Source organism: Bombus huntii, chromosome 7, assembly GCF_024542735.1.
Source record: "Bombus huntii isolate Logan2020A chromosome 7, iyBomHunt1.1, whole genome shotgun sequence".
In the NCBI taxonomy this organism is placed as follows: domain Eukaryota; kingdom Metazoa; phylum Arthropoda; class Insecta; order Hymenoptera; family Apidae; genus Bombus; species Bombus huntii.
The window spans coordinates 9,874,491-9,893,183 of record NC_066244.1 but is presented as its reverse complement, the minus strand read 5'-3'; the positions used below and the strand labels follow the sequence as shown (position 1 = coordinate 9,893,183).

General features: G+C 33.4%; 1 protein-coding gene across 6 annotated transcripts in view; it reads left to right on the top strand.

Moving 5' to 3' along the window:
* LOC126867991 (uncharacterized) overlaps positions 1 to 18,693 on the top strand; it is a 148,628-nt gene that overhangs the window by 62,981 nt on the left and 66,954 nt on the right. For 5 of the 6 annotated variants that reach the window (XM_050623101.1, XM_050623102.1, XM_050623099.1 and 2 more), the window contains exon 3: positions 18,098 to 18,243. In XM_050623101.1, coding sequence (XP_050479058.1) covers positions 18,099 to 18,243 — 145 coding nt within the window. In that variant the 5' untranslated portion in view covers position 18,098. Of the gene's footprint in view, positions 1 to 1,403; positions 1,757 to 18,097; positions 18,244 to 18,693 lie in introns of all 6 variants that reach the window. The other variant, XM_050623100.1, reaches the window with a different exon arrangement.

Here is an 18,693-nt window from a genome sequence, read left to right as displayed (position 1 = left end):
GTATTAAAATTTATATGCATACTTTATAATTTTAGGGGTTGAAGTCTGATCGCACTTAAGCACCTAATGTATGTATCGAGTCGATATGCAATTCATATAATGTATACAAATAACACACTTTGAAAATCGACTTTCGAATTCGATTTTATTCCCGTATATGGCACGATCGATCATGATTTCAATTATGTTGCATTAATTTCGAAGTAAAAGTACCATCCATAACAGTCGATATCACAATGCGCGACGCACAAATAGCTCATTATAATAGAGGTGGTATTAACGATTCGCGCATAACTTGATATCGATAACCTCCGGAAAATCCAATTATGGTTCGATTTGCAGTTCAACATTTCAGCTGATTGTGGCCAGGCTACCTTGAATGTCTATTGAAATTCCATAGTACCAATCCTCGTGGAAGCGGTTAACCAAAAATTTCGAAAAACTTGACATTTTAATGAGAACTCGTAATTACTCTTCCGACGTTTATACATTTACGGGATAATTTTGTATACATAGTAAAAGGATAATATGATTCCTCTCTTATACAAACATTACTGATTTTAAAAAAAGATTAGCTTTCAATGGAAAAACCGTTTATGCAGGATATTCTTGTTTTTACTCTTTCGGTATTCATATAAAAATTTCATATAAAATTTCGGGATTTATCGTATCCAGAAATAAAAAAGCAGAAAGATACCATCGACGATTTATAAAAGTTTTCGAATGAAAGAGAAGAAGATTTAGAAACAATCGATGAAATTGTAAACGTATAGGTATAATGCCCACTTTGTTTAGATACAATAAAAGCCATATTGTCTAATCTTTCGCGAGAAACGTTAACCTGCAAAAAAACGCACATACGTATTTTATTCTAAATCTGTTATTTCACTCACGCCGTCTAATATAACTTATCATGTAGAATATTGGATGAATTAAAATTTGTCTTTAAATAGATATCTTTATATCTAAAACCGATGATTTATATTCATATGCATATACAGAGTGGTTGGTAACTGGTGGTACAAGCGGAAAGGGGGTGATTCTACGCGAAAAAAGAAGTCGAAAATATAGAATAAAAATTTTTCGTTTGAGGCTTTGTTTTCGAGAAAATTGACTTTAAATTTTAGCTCGGTACGCGTGCACTTTATCACGTTTCGTTATAATGGATCTCACTGTAGATCGTTGTCTCGATGAAAAAATTAAAAAAAAAAATTTTATTCTATATTTTCGACTTCTTTTTTCGCGTAAAATCACCCCCTTTCCGCTTGTACCACCAGTTACCAACCACCCTGTATAATCATCTTTTATTCCATCTATTAAAAGGATTGCTACGTTCAAATTTCAATCGTTATCGCTTCAAACAAACCCTTCTAACGTATTGAAAAATATATTCTTCCAAAAAGTTGATACTCGCGCATCCGTCGCAAGCTAGACGAGGAAACGGAAGTCGAGGATACCAAAGGATACGAAAGTCGAAGTGGAAGGAAATATACCTGGCGGGTGAGAACGCGCTTGCGTGAGGATCCGCGTGTATATGTGTGTAATGGTGGAGAAAGTTGTACGCGCACGATGCAGCTGATGACCTTGAACTCCCTGTTAATGTTCGACATCGTGTTCCTGTTCTTCCTGTTCCTCGTCGGGGTCTCCTGCCTCGTGTATTATCTGCCCGCCACTCGAGCGCATGATTTCGCACCGCACGAAATCATCACGGCTAGAACGTCGCAGCGTCACGACTCGCCAATCGACAATGTTTAAGGTGAGTGAACTGCTGAAACGTTTGCGTGGCTTTAAGCGATGATTTACGATCACCGAAATCGGCCACCAAAAGACAAATAAAATTTAAAGGATATACAGCGGAGGTCGTATAGATGTAAGTAGTTCTGACAAGTTAATTGAAATTACCTTTTATTGATACATTTCGGATATATTTTTGTGTTTGAAACACTTAATTCAGGAATAAGTAGCTTTTCTATTTTACGTAATTAATATAAATATAATAATAAGTGAATCTTCTATTTTACATGAGTTGTGAAAATAAAATTGTCCCATTTATATGCTCATCGTTGTATATGTTGGTACCTACATAGGATTATTAAGTTTCTCAGGATCGTATTAACATTTTTGTCAGCTGTATACTTTCCTGTAAATTCCATTCATAATCACAAGATTAAGAATATCTAAAAACTGAAGAACTAGAGGAATATGTAAAAACATATTTTATAACGCGTACCTCTATTAACTTAAATATTTGTCTTTTGAAACACTAAGTAAAAACAATATTTAGGAACACCATGTACGAGATAGCAAAAGTCTGATAAACCAGAATCTCTTCGCATCTGATCCCAACTTTGAACACGTCCTATAAGTTTCGCCTCTTCCTTGATATTTTTAAAGTACCTAATTCAAACTGTATAAGCTGAGCTCCTTTTAGCTGCTTCGAAGAAGACTCGAAAAAGCAGAGCAATATATTTCTTTCCGGTATAACGTATCGTTTTAGTTTTACGTAACCGACAATAGCCAGACTATCGCCAAAAACCATATTTTTCATACGATCCGCAAGGGGGTTGTAAAGGAACGTACAGTATATGTATACGTTTCCACTGCACGGCTAAACGGTATACAGCGTGTTCCACACAAGTAGCACAAGTTATAACAATGAAGAGGTAAAAGATGAAGGAGAATTTCATCAGTCAAAATTATGATGCACATGTAGTTGGGCGACAAAAACTAAGTAGATATCAATGAAGTTTAATGAAAATAATGTTAGCGTTACATATGTAAATTTAATTTATTACAACGAGTACAAAGAATACAAAGAGTACATCTGCGCATTTGTTATTGCATTTATGTGCTAATAAATTAGGACCTAATAATAAATTTCGTATCATATAGTAATAATATATACTTTCATATAATTACATTAAATTTGGTACTATGGAAACAAGATGTAAAATCTAATTAAAAAATGCTTCATTGGAAAATACGTGAACCAATACATTTTCTAATCATATTTAACGAAATTTCATTGATACTTATTTAAATAGCTTGTCCTAGTTGCGTGAGTCATCCTGTATACCGTGTTCTTTAACCCTTTGCTCGCCCTTCTCCTGTAACTAATGTACCTTTCACTCTCCGTACACTCCGCAACATCCTCCAACAGTCTTTCCCATTCTGACATTCCAAAGATCCTTGACCGTAGCATTTGCTTCAGTGTTTTCAATAAACTATTGCATATTCATAAATTATATTCTATATATTCGTGTATTCTTTTACTGCACAGTTCAACGAATGTATGTAAGTTCCGTTGAAAGATCATTAAAACTCATTCCTTTTTTAGTGTTATTTCCATTCTTCGATTTATGAATATTTTATTGCCGGTATAACATCCGCATTCTAAGTAGTAAACTTGGTCTTTATTTTCTCGAAAAGTCTATATTTCTCGAAATTTCCTTTCTTCCCTTATTTTTATTTCCTTCCAATCGAAAAAGAAACAAGCTCAATCTCTTGAACTCTACCCCATGAATATCACGAAAATTTCTTTGGATCGCTTTACCCGCATTTTTCCTTGCAGGAAAATCCTTTTCCGCGTGTGTTACCCCAAGTGTGGGTGTAGACAACTCGATACACATACATATAATATTGCTCATACAGAGGAACGTAAAGAGGAAGCGAAGCTTCGTGAAAGTTACTATAATATTTGCTGATCGTGGCTGTAGAGAAGTTATTTATTCTACATGTTCGTTGCGGAAGTTTTCATCGTTCGTGTTCTGTGCTTTCAAATATCTACTAGGTATGCTAATTAAATATACAAAAATAAATACGTAAATTTAAAAAATTTTAACATTATACGTATGTATTAAAAAATAAAAATATTTTGATATATACCCAGAGAGAAAAAATTATTGTGAAGTTATTCTTTGTTATTTTTATTCCTGAGGGATGAGCAGAATATTTAATTTCCTAAATAACGTATCATAATGAGGAAAAAATTAATTATAGTGTCATATATGTGGGTTTTTATTGTTACATATTGAAATAAAAATATATTGTTGAATCGAAAGAATCATTTTATTATATCAATGTAGGAAAAATGTATAGAATGCTCTTGTAAAAATGTATAATACGCTCTTTGAGAAAAAAAATCATTCTTTATTGAAATTATACTAAAGATCGAAATGGAATAACTTAAAGAACAAGAAGAACATTTTATTGCTTTTCCGAGAGTTCAATTAATTCCGAAAGTATATTCGAATAGTAATATAGGATTAATATTTAGATAAATACTTATCACATATAATACCTTATCATAAGTTGCTATATATCGTCACACATATAATATCTTATCATAAGTTACTATATAACGTGTAATAGGTTCTTATATTTTATAATCTGATTAAAAGTAAAGATGATTAAAAATAAAGAAGTAAAAATAAAAATTTAGATCACATAAACTATACCATTACATAACAATCCTATATTACTCAAAATATTTCAATTTTAATAACATATTTATATTGATTTTATTGTTAGGTAATATAGAATTTTTATTTGGAAAGTAGATCGATCTCTCATCCTCTTAATTCTTATTTCCACCTTTTTTGTTGAAACATAAATTTTACATTGCAAAGTATAACAGACTGATTACCATACATGTTTTTCTTGTTGCCTAGAACCCAAAATTTATAAGGTCGTCAGATCGCAACAATACAGGTGACCCCATAAATCAACTCCTTCAAATCTGGCAAACCATCACTCTTTATTACAGAGCTTGTTACAAACTATAATGGCTCACCCGCTGTGCAAGGTTCCTAATCACGTCATTGCCTTTTTTGCCATTTCAAAGGAAACTCTGATCAATCACGTCTATCCCACATTACGTCTTATAAATATTCCATTAGCCCTGCAATAATAAGATTATGATAGCCTCAATTGCAAGTGTATCTCGATCAATTCACGATCTCATTGTTATAAATGAATCGATCTCAACCTTTAACCTTTGCGTCAAGGGTTTGAATTTTGATAAATTGCTTCGACACAATGGCCTCTATATAGTTAAAACTCGAATAAAATTAAACTAGAAACATTCAATCGTTTGAAACTGTTAGGACGTAATTAAGACATAAATATAAATATAAATATACGCTGCTATTGACGCATATGTTGCGTCGTCTTAATTATGTAAACCTTAATTATTATATCGTCGATGATCGATACCGACGCAACTATTGAGTTTTTGTGAGTTACGTTTTGTAGTGTAACAGAGCCTCAAAGAATTAATCGAACGGATTTACAACTCGTCATCGATATTTCATAACTGTTTACTCGAATCATTAACTCTTGAAATACCCGAATGGTCAGAATGGCCAATTTGTAAGTTTTCGTAGAAATTTTATAGGTTTAAAATACACAATGTATCTTATATCAATAGATAAAGTTATTTGATAATTTTGCAATGATGTATGCATACATTTTATAGATAAATCTTGCATTAATAATGGATAATATGTACATACAATTTACGTATGTATATCTTTCATTTTGAGTTTTTAGTACAGCTTTTATAATTTAGTCGCGAATAGTTCTATTTTTAATACTACGAAAATAATAAAATGTGTGATGATACTTGCTTCGTGCAATTTCCATATGTTCAATCATCAATATCTTCAGACCCGCTCAAACTGCTATCTGAAAATTGTCCCCGAATTAATATTGTATCTCGAAATTGGCAGCGGACACTGCGACTTTGGAAATAATCCACCGCGATAACATCGGCTTCCGCGTGATTCCATGTGGAACGATTCTCGTTCGAGTGGATCGCACTTTGATCGTTGCGTTACAATTGATTCGTGTTATTTTCCATTCTACATCTCTCTTTCTCTCCTTTTTCACCCGAGACGGTCGCGCGTCGCTCGAAATAACGAACAAGTCTGTGACAAGTTGACGGCTGTGGATCGCCTGCTAATTTTTTCATATTTCATCGAACCACCGACTGTTGTACAATCCAGCTGAAATTTAAATTCTCGTTGACTGGCTGACGCACACGCGCGCTCGACCTTACTATCCGATTTAATGCGTGACCAGAGCGTCATCCATCTGCTTCCTACATTTCCGGCGACAGTGGCTGATACTAATGTCGTTGCTTTTTGTATATCGTGCTGGTGAATTTTTAAACGAATTGAGAATACGTGACATCGTGAAACTGCAGATACGAGAAAGAAACGATGTTCCATGTATTATATTACGTAGACGCATACACACGTTTGTGGAAGTGTCAATTAGAGGAACTTGGAAATTCTATTACTAATTTCTTAATCTTTGATCGTATTAGATTAAACGTGTTAATTTATTCGATTGGGGAATCGAATTAATTCATTGTCAGGATTATCAATCTTCTGGAGATAATAGATTTTTGGCTTAGGAATTTTCTGTTTTTTTTAAATGTCGTTTTCGCGTTAAAGGACAAGTTACATTTACATTTGGATTACGTGGAAAAAGACGTAGTGAAGCCATTCTTTTTTCATTTTCTAACTTCTATGCGTGTATTATGCATATCATTTATGAAGTTCAACAATCAAGGGATCCCCTGGTTAACAGATTAAGAAACTCTTCAAAATCATTACATATTAATGAAGATTACCATCACTTTACCAGACACTTTATTATTAATCAATGTTCAGTGACAAGTTACATTTATCATACATATGTAAGTTAGATATACTTAAAAATATTTGTATCAAGTATTTTTATTAAAATCTGTGCTATAAAAGTCTACACAGTATAATTTTACTTAAAAGGTAAAAACCACGAGAAACTCCAAATATTTCAACGTATTTGGAAAATGCAGAATCATGCATTTTAACTAGGGATGGCAGCATTATCCTTTTAATCCATAGAAAGTTAATTCGGATGTGTATGTAGAATATTATCGTCTTTAATTGAAATGTAGTTCATGAAAAATTGTAATTTTTCGTTATATATCGTATTAATATCTTCGTAATAACGTAATATTATGGTAATAAATTTGTAATTATCGTTAATTACCAAATAACTTAGTCGGAACTTTATACTGCTGGTTTATATTAACGTTAAAGTAAATGTTTCATTAGTCGCTGAATATAAGTACTTTTGTTTATGTTGTTCAATTAGATCCTGTAACAAAACAGTAAAACATACTCGTTCGAAGTTGGTTCGCGTCCGTGTGAATTAATTTTGTATCGATTGTGACATGTGTGTGTAGTCTTAATTCATCGCGTTGATTGATGCGTCGCCGAAAAAGCTTTCACCTATTAAACTAGCTGACCAATTCTGTGCGAGTTAATTCGTAATTTAGTGAATCAGGCGTTGATTGAATCGAGTTTCGGGATTAAATTTCAACAACACGATTGCATGAAATTTACTTTGATAGAATTATTGCTTTCCGAATCATGTGATTTATCGATTGTAATCTTTGTTTATAAAAATTTCGACGTTCGATGAAAAATATAATTCTTCAAATGGAAAATATTTTTATGATTAATGTTCTTCATAGAATGAATAGAATTTACAAAGAAGAATAGGTTTTATGTAAATTACGTTCAATGGTTTTATTTGTTATATACAAAGAACAGAATATATGATGCGATTTAAGTACATTCGTTTTACACTATTTTGTGTTCTTCAAATCGACAATAAATTTTGTCACAGTTTCAAACTTTACCTATGTTCATCTAATACGGGTTATGCCCGATCACCTAATACGGGTTATGCCCGATCACCTAATATGGGTTATGCCCGTTCATCTAATACGGGCTATGCCCGATCATCCAATACGGGCTATGCCCGATCAACTAATACGGGCTATGCCCGATCATCTAATACGGAAAAGTACCTGGAAGAGAAAGATACCTTACACAGGAAGACCGTCGCTAGGAACCCTGAGCAAAATGGGGTTTCCGAACGAGCAAACAGGTTCCTGGTTGAGATGTCTAGATGTTTACTCATGCAATCATGGCTCCCTGACAATCTGTGGGAGAAGCTGTGAACACGGCATGTCACATAAGAAATCTATGCCCATCCGCTGCTATCGGAGACAAGATCTCACTGGAATTATGGAAAGGTAAGGGATGTGACATCCAAGGGGAGATCAACAGACTGAGAGTATTTGGATGCAGAGTCTGGTACCTGAGAAATCCAAGCGGAGGAAAATTCGATAGCAGGGCAGGTGAGGGGATATTTGTAGGATACGACAGGCAGGTCAAAGGCTATAGGATTTACCTGCCAAAGACCAAGAAAGTAATAATATCTTGTAATGTCAGGTTCGAGGAGAATACGTTTCCTTAGAAGAGTGTTAAGATGGAGACGAGCAATATAAAAAGGAGGTCTTCAGAATGGATATGGGACGTAGAAGATTTTGAACTTGGAAGGGGAGTTGACTGGACTGACGTCGAAACACAAAGTGATGGCGAAAACGATGAAGGGGAGACTGACTACTTCATGGACAATTTAACGAGTGAGAATAATCCGGGGGAGGCTGTGAGTGTACCGATTGTGCCCAGGAGGTCGGCAAGATTACATAAACCAAAGACATGTGATAGTTTATATAATATATAATCTGCTCGTTTAATTTATTTTGTTTATTCGTTTTAGGTTTAAAGTTGAGCAGAAGATAGTAAGTCTGTTAAAAAGTTTGTAAAGTTAAACCTCTTTTAAATCGATGAAAAATTCTTATAAAGACCCCTTGAGAACTTAGCCTCCATCGACTTGATCAAATTTTGATCCACTTTATCCTTTTAAGATAATTGTCTGCAGAAGTGGAAAGTCCACTTTTCCTATTTTCCTAATTGGAAGCAGTGAAAATTGTTAATATTAATTGTTTCATATTAATTTCTTATTGTTTAAGATTATTCAAAACCCTGCGACGAAATAATTTCATCTATAGTAATTTTCATTTCAAACTATATTCATTGAAATATTCATTGAAAATTTTCCAAAACTTCGCTTGCTTTGTTTTATCGTCCTCCAGAAGATTTTTACTTTCTTGAAAACCTACCTGAAACGACGATATAGCTCAAATCTGTCCTAAACCTAGCACGAAACTAATTCGAACTAATGCAAACTTATGACAAATATTAGAAATATTATATACAGTACAATATATACAACAGCAATAATACTTTTACATATATGTAAGTCGAAAATTAAGGCTGAGCAATCTCGTACGTACAGGAAAACATTCACGTTTCTTTTGACAACATATTCGAAACTCATCAAAATCAGCAAGGTGTCCTTTATTCTAAATAATAATTATAAAATAAAAACTTAGTTATTTTTATCTTATGGAAACGCGCGATATCCAACAACGTGAGAACAATCCAAGCGAATCGAGATTCACTCTTCGTTAAACGATCCCTTGTACTTCATAATTTCTTAATAAATCCAAGATGGTAACACAATATCAGAGACGTATTGGAAAAATGATGGCAGCCGACGTTATTAAATTATGATCGGCCAAAGGAGAAACTCGCCAGCGAGTAGCAGAGTCTCGCGAATTGAAGTTCTATTTGTTCGTTGATGAAATTTCGTGGAATTAGGCGAGGCACTCTCTGGTACTGCCATTAACGGATTGTCCTCTAATTAAACATCCTGTCTCCTCGACTGCTCGTAACGAGCGTACCTATTGCCGCCTTTGCCTTTACGAACAATGTCGATTCGATCCGCATTTAATAGAACGAACCTCTTAAGCGGCCGGAAATTTTTCATTCCTCCAGCCAGTTCGGACAAGCCTGCAATTTCACGATTCCAGATACATGCTTGTCGTCTGATCGATTATCGACGATTTAATACGCGTTTGGTCGTTTTCAACTGAACTTCATTCGTTTCGTTCGTTCAAACAAAAATTGTATTTCTTACGAAAGAGAATTAATTGGTACGAATGGGAATGAGCCTGTTCGATAAACATCGTGAAAGAGTTTAGAATATTTTTGCAATAATTCTTGTCACGCTTAATAATTAGTAAATTGCAGAGGTTTATGTAAATTCATATTTTTATAAATACGATTAAGGTAACAGAAGAATAGTATAAGTATACATTTGTTTTATTTGTTGAATATTATGGCGAATATTTAATTTGTCATATTTTACGTATGTCTGCATATTATGTACAATCTCAACATCTTTCCACTATCCATCATTCTTCCATCTTTTTGGGCTTTTTCAAATTTCCCTCTTCGCTTGAATTGTAATGCTTGCGTTGATATTTTATTACATTGAACCTGGTCAACTGGAAATTTCATCGAAGTCGTGACGAAGAATTAGCAGACTTTCCAATTATTAGAATTCCAGATTGAGCAAGTCCGAGAATCGCATAATTCAAATTGAATAATCTTCCAATCTCGTTTAAACATCTAATCGATGACCCAGTTATATCGGTATTGTGTATTTGCTTGATCGTTAAAGGATCTGTAATTTGCCGGATCTGATAAACCGCAGTTTGCCCGACTAACTATACCTGTAGATTATACTTAACCAATATAAGAAATATGTATCGATTAATAACTTCTCTCATTAAAAGATTACTTCCTACTTTATTTATATTTATTTAAGTGTTTAATATAATCATATATAAAATATGTTTGTAAATAAAGGTTATACTGATTTATTTATAGATTTCGTTTAAAGAGAGTAATATATTTCGTGTAATATGAAAATAAAAATTTAAGATTCGGATAAAAATAAACAAAATATTGAGTCCAATTGCTATGATCTACACATAAAATTTTACTTCCTTCGTAATCACTTTCGCTACATCATGTTATTTTTTTCACTTTATTAATTACATATACCCATATTTTTCTCATATTGTATACTCAATAATGTAATTAATATTAATCTGACAATATTACCAACTAATCTTGTAATAAAATTTCAAAGCTCCAACATAAAACTTAAATATCCTGCGCGCACCTTTCATTTTTCATCTTAGGAAAGAAAAGAGAAGATAACAAGTAAAAATCGATATATTAGTTTTAGAAACTGCTGTTTCATTCAGGTTTTATTAATATTTATAAGTAAACTTTCTCATTATTCCGTTTATACTTCCCAATTATTCGCTACATACATTGATAATTTGCAATATTTAGTGAGAAATAATTTTTCGCTTAGTGTATGTTTGTAATAAATGTCTTATAACTTCTAACTCTATAAACTCTATATATTTACATACAATATAAAGTTATATATCTTCGAATTGATTTCGAATTTTACTATAATAGTCACGATAGTCTCTCGTGTATCATCACTATGCTAACGAAATTTCAAAAAGTTTCGCATAATGTACATAGTATATTGATAAAAATTTTCTGTGCTAAGTATTCGAATACTTTCGTCAGTTACTGTACATAATCTGCTTTTGAACGAATCTAGATGGAACTTTTTTTAGCGAGCAGGAAACGGTCGCGCAACTTCACCTCCGCTGTTAAACGAATCGATACATCAATGCATTATAACTGACGTTCATCCCTTAGCGAGGACACGATATTTTCTTTGAAGGAGTAGGGACCAGGGAAGAATTAGTTTCTCGCGACATATTTGTCGCGTTGGAGCTAATACTTGGAGAAAGTTTTGCCGATCCTTCGAGCAGAAGGAATTAGTTTCGATGGAAGCTCTTTGACGAGCGTTCAGCAAATACTTGGGCCAAGACAAAGTTTTCAAGCTGGAGCGATTGCCTGATAACTTCCTGACATTTGCATCTAAAACATACACAGAAAGAATGGATTGGTATCGGTCGAAAAGTTTTCAATCGAAGTTCATCTGGCCGACGGAATTCTCGATGGTATCGTGATCATCGCGAAAGTTTGCATACACTTGGGACAAATTCTGTCTGTGAATTAGCGGTTTAGGTTTGTGTCTCTGGGTTCGTTGCAGTTCTTTTTATTACACGCCTGTGGTCAGTGGAAATCAGTAGACAGACCGCGAATGTTTATACAATCTCGTATTTCTATAAAGAAGCAAGGAAGATAGAAAGTTAGATAAAAGAAATAGAAAACGAGAATTAGACTTTTTGCTATCTATAACTTCGTGAGTTTTATTTTCTAGGAAATTCGTTCGCCTTTTTCGATATTTGTCCAGGTATTCATGCAAATTTGTATCTTTATGAATATAGTTAAAAATGAAACTTAGATAGAGAACAGTTTTATCTACTAAATATTGTAACAGTTATAATGGATGAAAGTAATATAGAAAAATTGCGAATTAAATTGTTAAGTAAGATCGTCAATTAATCCAGGCGTAGGTGTAACCGTATGTACTTCACACGCGAGTAAGTAGGAGTGTCAGTTTTCTTAGATCAATACCAGTCATCGTTAATGTGCTTAACTCAACAGTTCATCAATGAGTGGTAAAATTAGAGCTTCGAACATATTCATTCTATATAAGTTACAATCACTTATATATTATATATTTAGATACAATTCGAAGAAAAAATTGATTCTGAATTAATATCCTCGATGAACCTGAACGAGATTCTTATGATCTTTAAATATGTATATCTCAAATGAATTATTGCGATCATTGAAGATTGTAAATTTCGATCACTGACCAATTTTCCAATCTCACTATATCACTTCCATTTATCGTACCACACTTTAGATATTTTACACACTGTTGTATATCATATTGCAATCGTGCACTTCTGCAGCCTCAACTTTTCCTACGTACAATTTCATAAATCTACTTATCACTGTATTAATATAATATTACGAGTATTACTTATCTACTTATCATTGATATAAGAATCACTAGCTAAGGATCACTAATTAATGGTAAAATTGATAAAAGTGGACCTTTGGCGAGAGATAGCAACTGGAATACACGGCACCATTATTTCAACACAGATCAATCTAGCTGTACGCTATCCCTCAGGTCGACTACTCGATGCGAAGATTTACAATCGGTAAATCTGCACGCGTCGTTGCAAACGATGTGGTACTGGCGGGTGCAAGGTGCTCTGCATTTGATTAAAAATCGATCCTGCCGAGGCCAACGAGTTTTCATTTTCGATCTGTGGCTACTCGGTCTTCGGACCGACTGCTGCTACTCGAGCCGCAATGGCTTTGGGCTGAGATGAAATTGATTGGAATTCAATGTTCATATGGGCTTGTATCTATATCACGTGAATCATCCAGAGAATTAATACCGGAGAATTAAAAATTAATTTAAAAATTGTCTTCGAAAGCGTGAGCATTTTATGTTTTCTCGCGAGAACAGTGCTAATTGGTTCCACCTAATGCGGGAAGTAAAATGTGCAGTAAAGTCGTTCTTTTAATAGGAAAACTCGTAATTTATTGAACACGTAATTACTAGAAGAAAAAAGATTATTTACAATTGTGAAAAGTATATAATAAAAATAATAAAAGAAGAATGCAGAATTAAATTCAACATAATAACACATTTATAAAAAATAGTACGTATGGAAATACACATTTCATATTGAAAAATTAATACTTTTGTTTTGGATGCTATTCTTGAAAACAGGTTTTTGTATGCGATGGAAATCTGCAAATGTTACACATATGTTTTTCTTACTAGCGTAACACATACGCGACATCGTTTTCTTCTGTAAACTCGGTCATTTTCTCAATTTCTATTCATTCTATTTTGTGTTAGTTGAATTTTCTCAGCAATTTTCTTGGCATGCCTAGATCATTATTTCCAGGGCTGTACTGTGCGGAACCCGGCCATATAAACACGTCTGTGCACTCGCTATGTTGCTAGGGAAAAACGTTCGTCTCTTGAGTCAAAAAACGAGACAGTTGGCAAAAAGAAGTTCTCGTTCTGCGAGACAGACAGAAATAGGTAGAGTGTCTCTGTCTCTGTCTGATATTCGTAGTATTTATGTATATGTATATGCGTGCCACGCATGCGTAAAACGGGACCTTTGCTTGCCCTCCATCTTGATTTTTTTTGACTCAAAAGATAGACGGTTTCGTCAATGTTTTCGGTATCGGAGTATCCAAACCTGTTTATATGACCGTGCTACGGGCCATTCTCTTCTTCGCTTTTTTTTGGATCTATTCGAAATAGTATGTAATCTGTTGGACATCTGACCCTTGTTCGAATTACGAATTAATAATTAATAAATAAGTAAGAAAGCGTACTATCCAAAAAGGCATATTGACCAAAGTAACGTTATCTTCAAGCGAATATATTGTAATACGAAAATAACGACACGCTACTGTTTCTCTTCTTGCTCTTCTTCTTCGTATCGAGTTCGTAGTCAGTAATTCCTAGTCACTGTCCTTCATCAGCTGCATTTCAAAGCACCTATTCAACGATTTGTCAGCGTTTTCCACTTGCTAGCTTAGGGTTTAAGCTCTAGGCCTTAGAAAAAGGTATTAAACCTCTTCCCCTCCCGTTTTATGGTCACAGCAGGATCAGAGAGAAAGACTTCTTCCATTCCATCGAATGAAAATAAAAAGGAAGGGCTTCTAGTTGGTAGACTACTATCACCTTGTCTAGCCCAAGGGTACGGGCTCCTAAGTATAGGAAACTCTCGTGTTTCCCTGACGCAATAAAAGAAAGGTAAACATATTAGATTATAACATAAGAAAGAAAAAAATGGACATAATGTTGAAGTTACATATAAACACAGGTGTTTTTGAAAGTGTTCCTGTTAATCCTAATGTTTTCTTCGGCTCCATATGACACTAATTGGATGCCATGTTTCAATAGGTATTATTAAAATGTAGATAGGTTGTAAATATTTGGTTTTAGTATTTCATACAATTTTACTATCTTTCGTGTGTTTCACGCTCTTTATGTACAAGATATTCGAAGAAAGAAAATGGTGGAAGAGATAATATAAACGCGAAGTAACGAGAAGAATAGCAACGTAAAGGGTTTACTTTCCGCTCAATAGTAATTAAACGCGAAAATTAATATGATTTGTTCGGATTATAGAGGATAAAATCTCCTAGGGACTGTAAAACACGAACCCAAAGGAAAATAACCAAAGAGAAGATACAGTTCAAAAAAAATTGAGAGCCAAAACAGTGATCATTGTCACGTTGTTTCAATGATACGATTAAAATTCAGATCATAAAAAGAAATTTTACGACTATAAAATTTGTGAAGAAATTTCTCGAACAATTAAACATTTAATATTTTTATACCGATAGAGAAACTGATCATGAAAACAAAGGATTAATTAAGAAATAACTGTCGAATTTGTTAAATACATTTCTCCCCTATTAGTATGTTATATTATAACTTATCGCACATTGTGTATGAAATACATGTATTATTATGCTGCATTGTATTAAACATTTTTCATTGCGTTTTATTTTAAAATTCTGCATATAAATTGTTTTACTAGCGAAAATATTAATGTATCATCGAGATATAAGAAAAACAAGGTACTCGTGAAAATCCGATATAAATCCAATATAAATGTTTACATATTATACAGAAGGTGATGTTGAAACTAAATGTAATTACGAGCTTTTCCATTCACACAGACCAATTTCACATGTTTTCTCTTTCACAGCTGACTCTCAGGTGCTTTTCTCGAATGCATACGTATCCTCAATTATTTCACAAAACCACATACACACACACACACATTTTCTAGCGCATTTAAATGGATTCTCTAACGCAATTTGGAGAATTAAGACCTCACATTTAGGAAGCTTTAAACTGAATTATCTGAGACGTTTGTTTCACTGTATTTATTCGCAATGATATTATGAATATAAGCACATTGAAAGCAGAGGTGAAGGGTTAGAATGCATCATTAAATAGTTATAAACTGTAATAAAATTAAGTATTAATAGGGAGAGTGGATAAGATGTACAAATATATATGAAATAGAGGTATTATTTTTCAATTAAATTAATTAAACATCAAATTGAACATTCTATTTTTATTAATCGTAATAAAAATAAAAAATTTGTAGGCTTGAAACAAATTTAGAAATGGATGTAACAGCTATTTAGGACGAGATATTTAGGGCAAGTAGAATATTTCGGATTCATCACAAAAGTGCTTGAATAGTCAATGATCCATTTCTATGTACATTCTATGTATATTTTCAGCTCACTTTCAAATTTTATTCATTAAAGCGATAAACAAATTCCGAAATATTTTGTATAACACGTAGATACATAAAAGCTTCCTACGATAAATTAATAAGTGCAGATAATGAATTATTAATGTGACAATTAGTTAAATGCCTCAGATAGAACGGTGATAAGAGGAAAGTAACAGCGACTTAGCTGCAATAACTGAGCTGTGAAATCGGAAAAAGCGGAAAATCCTAATTCCAGTTGAATCTTCCTTAACTTTCGCTACAAATTTTTAATACATTGGAAATTATAAACTAACAAGACCGTGTGAGAATTTCGTAGACGAGACTTTAGATTGTTCATCGATTTTTCAAACGTGAACACAATAAGCTTGCGTCTAACACGAAACAAGTCGAGAACAGTGGGCTGCTACGGTGGAACAGGATTGAAGCAACGTGTCGTGCAGCTAGTCGAGAACAAACAAATGTAAACAGGCCGGGGCGTGCATATTGGATGTATCGAGCTTGTTGGCCACGGAGCAGAGCTTCGATTATTTCAGTCCCCTTTTGTTCGTCTCGTTGCTTCCGCTCCATTTCAGACTACGAACCATACGCCCGAAACGCGGCTTTCTTAATTAATTCGATCTCGATCGGAATACGTATGTACATGATTTCATAACTGCATTCTGTCAACAATAAGAGGAATAAGGCAATATTACGATGCAATGATGAATATATGGGATCTTCCGCTTTCCTTCCTCTTTCTTCTCTTATTTTCTTATTTTTCTCTTTTGTTTAGTAAATTATAAGCTTATCATTCCCCCCGTCTCCGTGCCGCTTTTATATTGTTCTTTGAGAAACTCTTTATTGTTTGGGGTTGCTTGGGATGCCTTTCATCGGATACATTCTTTAGTTATTATTAGATAGCAGACTTTTACTCAATTTCACATCTGTATGAGTGGAGTATAATTTAAAAAATGTAATCTAAATAGAAAATTGTTTTACCCATTAAATACTGCAAAAACTACTACACTTTGAATATTTTTTACCTTTCTGTAAATTACTTGCATTCTGTACTTTCAGATTTCCCAGAAATACATAAATATTTACAGTGTAATGATCATGACGCTCTTCAAGTATCATTTTGAATCAAGAGAATAAATCCAAATGTTTGTTTTTGTGATTTTAATAAAGAATTAAATAAATCAAAATGTTTCCTCCTTCTTAGACATATACTAAGATCTTGTAGTCAAGCTTCAATATTCTAAAGCTCTTCTCACGTTTGTTTAATGTAGGTTTAACATCGCATCAACTACCAAGGTATTAACGTATACATTGAAATTTATAAAGCTCTCGTGATATTTACAAGTTAATTGAAATTCCTTGTAAACCTTCTTTCATCGGCCTTCCTTTACCGACTATATTGTTCTAACTCGTTTAACTATTCTCGTAAATACGACACTTGTCCATTAAGTCGTCACAAAGGGCACGCGTTTAGCCATAGCGTAGTTTCGAAACTTCAAGAATGCGCGGTTTAACTGATCCCTCAACATTGTTAATCACAGTACATCTGTTACCTTGAAAACTGGAAAGCATCTATTATACCTGCCTTCCAAATTGCAAACTATGTCAAGAATCTTTAAACTTAATTTTTAACTTGTATTATTAATAGAGTGCGGATGCATGTTATGTAAATTCATTTTTGCTACTTATACAGTTTAGTGACTTCGCCTGATTTTCACTGTTTAACCCCAGCCATTTCACAGTTTGGATTAAGTTCCAATAACAAAAAAGTAAACGGTTATTTTCGGTATCAACAATTTTTTGAACGATGAAAGTTCCTTTATGCGGACTAATATCTATAACGGTATCTAAATAAATTTATTGAAACTTAATCTAATTCGTTTGATAAATTTCGCAGGTTAAGTAAATTAAATAGAATAATAAATAAAAAAAGATATGATATTCTTATTTCATGAAATAAAGTTGCGTATGTCATCTCTGTAGATATTTTAAAACAAGCACATTATTAAACGGAAGTATGGGATTTATTTGTTGCAGGATGCAAACGGACTTGAACGGAGGACCTGGTCTCGCTGTAGTAGCGGGAGATGTACTTGCTCTGCGAGGAACAGGACTTGCCGCTGCCGAAACATGGGCTCTCCTATGCCAGGCAGCCCAGGCCCTCCAAGATCTTTTTCTCTCAAGTAAGTTCTTATTCTCATTCGACGAAGTATTCTTACTTTAAAAATCCTCAACATAATAGTGAAATGTAAAATTTCTGTAATACTCGTAACGCTTACAAATTTTTTTTTCAAAAAATACTGATTATCTCATTGGGGCTTTGAAATGATTAATTGTTAATCGAAAGATGTTACAAAATTATGCATTCAAGAAATGAAGTTGTTATATGTTTTATTATTAGTAACACCCGCGTCAGCACCTATTGTCCGACTCATAACTTTTATATGCAGCCGCTCAATGAAGCTTCCGATGTATAGTTTTTGATATGATCGCATATCAATTACTACACTATGGGGTAAGATAACCAACAAATTCTTTTCGGCCGTATACATGTTAACCATTTCATATGTTATTCGTAAATTGTTAAATTATATATATAAAAAGATTATAATTGAAAAATGTTTGAAGAAAAT